This window comes from Trichechus manatus, unplaced genomic scaffold (genome assembly GCF_000243295.1).
Source record: "Trichechus manatus latirostris isolate Lorelei unplaced genomic scaffold, TriManLat1.0 scaffold00057, whole genome shotgun sequence".
In the NCBI taxonomy this organism is placed as follows: domain Eukaryota; kingdom Metazoa; phylum Chordata; class Mammalia; order Sirenia; family Trichechidae; genus Trichechus; species Trichechus manatus.
The window spans coordinates 15,336,496-15,340,993 of record NW_004443993.1 but is presented as its reverse complement, the minus strand read 5'-3'; the positions used below and the strand labels follow the sequence as shown (position 1 = coordinate 15,340,993).

Here is a 4,498-nt window from a genome sequence, read left to right as displayed (position 1 = left end):
AACTGTTTTCCACAGCAGCTGCACCATTTTACATTCCCACCAGTAATGCACGTGGGTTCCGATTCCTCCACACTTGTTACTTTCTGTTTGTGTGATAATACCCATCCTAGTGGGTGTGAGGTAATATATATCGCTGTGGTTTGGAACTGCATCTCCCTAATGGTTAATGAGGGGCCTCGCGGGGCAGTGGTTAAGAGCTCAGGCTGCTAACCAAGAGGTCAGCAGTTCGAATCCACCAGCTGTTTCTTGGAAACCTGTAGGGCAGATCTAGTCGAGTCACTGTGAGTTGGAATCGACTTGACTGTAACCTGTTTGGGTTCGGTTTTCATGGCTGATGCTGCTGCCCATCTCTTTAAGAGCTTATTGGCCTTTTGTGTGTCTTCTCTGGAGAAATGTCAAGTCCTTTGCCATTTTTTAACGGGGTTGTCTGTCTTTCTGTTGTTGAGCTGTAGGAATTCTTTGTATGTTCTGGATTCCCAATCTTGTTTTTCTCTTCCCGCCCCCCACTTCTGCGGCCCCCATCTCTTGCCCAGGTCCCAGGTGCCACAAAACCTCTGCAGACCCTACTTCAAGGGTGAAGGAAAAGGGAGCAACTTCTCCAGCGCCAGGTGACCTTCTGGCTCCTGACGGCCCCTCAGACCTCCTCTTATCCCCATTTTACAGACGCAGAAACTGAGGCGAATGGCCAGCCCAGGGTGCTACAAATTAAAAAACTGGCAGAACTTGAACCTACTGACTCACACCCACAGCCTCCGTGGTCACCAGGCCCAGTGGGCCCCGAGAATCAGAATGGGGAAACAGGCCTGGCAGGCGGGCATTAAGGATAAAGATCACAATTCTGCTAATATTTGAGTGCCTGAGCATGCCAGCCACCCAAGGTCTTGGCAACAATTAATTCCCGTCACCCTCACAGTGCCTGGAGGTGGGACCCCATTTTACAGAGGGGGGCGTTGGAGGAGTCCAGGGTGGCCCTGGGAGCCTTGAGCAACTTCCCGTTTTCCTGCTGGGAGGGCTGGCCCCATGTCTGGGTGGTGGGGCGCGCCAATCCCCAGGGCCTGAGTATAAGGGCGGCAGCCGCCCCCAGCCTCCGCAGACGCCCACCATGCCTGCGCTCCGACTCCTGGCCCTGCTGGGCGGCCTGCTGGCGTATGCGTGGGCCGGTGAGTCCCTGCCCCGTGCCAGGCGTCCCCCATGTGCGCAGGGGGCTGAGAGATGGTGACCTGTCCTCGGTCACCCAGTCCGGCCCTGGGCGGCCCTGGGTGGAGGGCGAAGGGGGTCCTGGGGCCCGCCTGTCCCCTTAGGGAGAAGGGAAGGGTGGGGTCTCCCCTGTAGCTGCGTGGCGGGTGAGGGTGAGATTAGAGGGGGCTCCCCCTACACGGGGTTCTTCGGACCTCAGAACTGCCCCTTCTCCCCCCACAGGATCGGCCCCCTGCGCGGGCATCGTGGGCGGCAGGAGGGCTAGGTCGCGGGACTTCCCATTTCTGGCCTCCCTTCAGCGTCAAGGGAATCACTTCTGCGGGGGCGCCCTGATCCACAGCCGCTTCGTGCTGACGGCAGCCAGCTGCTTCCGCATCGGGTGAGGGGGCCCGAGGGGAGGGGTAGGGAGAGGCTGGGGGGCTCAGAGAGGGGAGGGGAATCGGGGAGGCCTCCTGGAGTCAGACAGAGGCAGGAGGCCTGGTGGGGGGGGGAGGTGGCACAGAGGGGAGCAGCTCGCAGGTGTGAGTGTGGGGGATTCTTGGCAAAGCAGAGGGGCTCAGAGAGGGGAGGGGGCTCAGAGAGAGGAAGGGGTCCAGAGAGGGTCGCAGTCGCCTCATGGGTGAAAGTGGGGGAGGTCAGTAAGATCGCCGGCCCTTTGGTTTCCCGGCTGCCCAGGCAGGTGGGCTGGGGACACCCATCTTATTTGCAAGCCTGCTGATCGTTGGTATCCCGGAACCAGGGTGGGCCTGAAGGTCTGGGGCTTCTCCACAAGGCCCCAACCTAGTGTTTTCCCCTCTGCCTTCTCCCCCGACCCAAGGAACCCCACAACTGCCACAGTGGTGCTGGGGGCCTATGACTTGAGGCGGCAGGAGCATTCCAGACAGATCTTCTCCGTGAGGGGCGTCAGTGAGAATGGCTACGACCCCCAGGAGAACCTGAACGACGTGCTGCTGCTGCAGGTGGGGGCGGGGCGGCAGCTGTCAAACGGGTAGCCAGGAGCCCTCATGGGGGGGCCACACAGGGCATTGTGACCCAGCCCGGGGGTGTCCAGGATCCCAAATTAAATTAGAAGTTCACTAGGCAAAGGGAAAAGGGAAAAGCATGCAGAGAGAGGGAACAGCATGTGCAAAGGGCCTGGGGTTGGAACAAGGTTTCTGGGGCTGAAGAGAGGAACTCATATTTAGAGAGCCTGGTGTACACAGGGGTCTCTTTTGTTTCCTTTGGTGGTTTAAAAACTGCAGCAAAGTATGCGGACTATACACCCCAGTCACTTATCCAGCCTCCTGTTGGTGGATGCCTAAGCTATTTCCAAACACTTTTGGAATGACAGAATCACAATGAACTTTGTACATGTTTCCCTGCCATTGTTACTCCAGGGCAGCCACTTTGGCAAATGGTCGTATCAGTTTACCCTCTGCCCAGCAGAATTAAGAACTGCCCATTTCTCCACATCTTCACTGACACTGAGTATTATGGTTTTTACTTTTTTTTTTTCCCAGTATGGTAGGGGAAATGGTACCTAGTTGTTTTATCTGCATTTCCTGGGCAGGGTCTTGGTTATCCTCACACCCACATTAATGGTAGAAATTATTATTCTGTTTCTACATGGAAGAGCTAGATGCCCAGAGAGATAAAGTGACTCAGCCAGGGTTCCACAGCAGAGCTGGGATTTGAACACAAACCATCCCAGGTGAAAAGTCGTGTTGCTGCAGTTCCTGCTCCCGGCTGGGGCTCCACGAGGGTCCGGGCCCCAGTGCCACCCTCCCCTGACTCGGTTTCCCTCCCCAGCTGGACCGTGAGGCCAACCTGACCAGCAGAGTGGCTGTGCTGCCGCTGCCCCAGCAGAACGCCACAGTGGAAGCCGGCACCAACTGCCAGGTGGCAGGCTGGGGGATCACAGGACCCAGGGGGCGCCTCTCCCGCTACCTGAGGGTCGTCAACGTCACCGTGACCCCCGAGGACCAGTGTCGCCCCAACAATGTGTGCACAGATGTGCTCACCCACCGGGGAGGCATCTGCCAGGTATGGGCCAGCCAAGGACCTGGTGGGGCCTCCTCGTAGAGAGGGGGGGTCCTGAGAGGCAGAGAGTGCCCCGTGGTGGAAGGAAGCGAGACCGGGCTGAGGGAGACGTGGCAGCGGGGGCCGGGGTTGAGGGCAGAGTTGGGATTGGCAGTTTTGAGGACCTTTCAGATCCCAGATGCTCACATTCTTATCCTCGAATATTCCAGCATTTTAACAGGGGTTGGGGACACAAAGGGGGACAAAACAGACAGGGGCCTGCCTTTTTGGGGCTCCTAGTCCTGTGGATGGGGGATTCAGACATGTAGCAAGTTAAGGAGCCACATTGGAGGGGGCACATAACAGTGGGATTGCTCAGGGGTGTACTTGACCCAAGCTGGGGGTGTCAGGGAGTGTTCCTGGAGGCATCTGAGACCTAAAATTCCACTAGGAGTTAACCAGGCATAGGGTGGTGGGAAAAGCCTGCAGAGAGCGGGAACAGCACGTGCAAAGGGCCTGAGGTTGGAACAAGATTTGTGGCTTCAGGATCAGGAAAAAGGCTCATGTTGTCAGAGCTCTGGGGTGGGGTGGGGAGCTGGGGAGCTGGGCCCAGGGGGCACCCTAACACGCCTACTTCCGTCCAGGGTGACGGGGGCACCCCCCTCGTGTGCAGTGGCCTCGCGCACGGTGTAGCCTCCTTCTCCCTGAGTCCCTGCGGCAGGGGCGCCGACTTCTTCGCCCGCGTGGCACTCTTCCGAAACTGGATCGACTCCGTTCTAAACGGCCCATCGGACGAGCCTGTGGGGGGCCTGTGACTCCCCCCACCCCGAGCCAGCTCCTCCCTCCATGCCACTCACACTGTGTCTCCATGTCCATGGCCCTTCGTGTGTCCCCCGAATTGCACCTCTGGGCCTGAACCTGCCCCCAGTCCCTGTGGTTGTGACTGTAATAAAGAAACCACTCGGTCCTCTGCATCTGATTTCCGTGTCGCCAGGGTGGGGACAGCCCCCGGGCTTTGGGGAGGGGCTTATGATCATGGCAACTGTCTGCCTCCACACATGGAATCCGATGATGTCCCTGAGAGCCAGGGGCTGCTGATCTCTGCACCTGACAGAGGGGCCCCCAAGGCTCAGAGAGGCTGAGTGTTTCACCTGAGGTCACACAGCTAGTGTGGGCTTCCAGCCCAAGTCTGTGTGATTCCAGGGCCCAACTGGGGTTTTATTATTATAGTTATTCTGATTAAAAAAAATAAAAGCCCATTACTGTCAAGTTGATTCCGACTCATAATGGCCCTATAGGACAG

The 4,498-nt window shown here is 57.8% G+C and overlaps 1 protein-coding gene across 1 annotated transcript; it reads left to right on the top strand.

Annotated features, from left to right (window-relative positions):
• The first annotated feature begins 1,102 nt into the window (after positions 1 to 1,102).
• Positions 1,103 to 4,010, top strand: AZU1 (azurocidin 1). The gene is made up of 5 exons (XM_004378693.1): positions 1,103 to 1,160; positions 1,420 to 1,576; positions 2,015 to 2,156; positions 2,986 to 3,219; positions 3,840 to 4,010. The coding sequence occupies exons 1-5, from the start codon at positions 1,103 to 1,105 to the stop codon at positions 4,008 to 4,010; spliced, it is 762 nt and encodes a 253-aa protein (XP_004378750.1).
• The last annotated feature ends 488 nt before the right edge of the window (positions 4,011 to 4,498 follow it).

Bases quoted from the DNA above. Each gene is read 5' to 3' on its own strand.
- AZU1 (XM_004378693.1), top strand. From the start codon at position 1,103: ATGCCTGCGCTCCGACTCCTGGCCCTGCTGGGCGGCCTGCTGGCGTAT. The intron at 1,577-2,014 runs GTGAGGGGGCCC...CCCCGACCCAAG, and splicing joins GCCAGCTGCTTCCGCATCGG to GAACCCCACAACTGCCACAG. The intron at 3,220-3,839 runs GTATGGGCCAGC...ACTTCCGTCCAG, and splicing joins ACCGGGGAGGCATCTGCCAG to GGTGACGGGGGCACCCCCCT.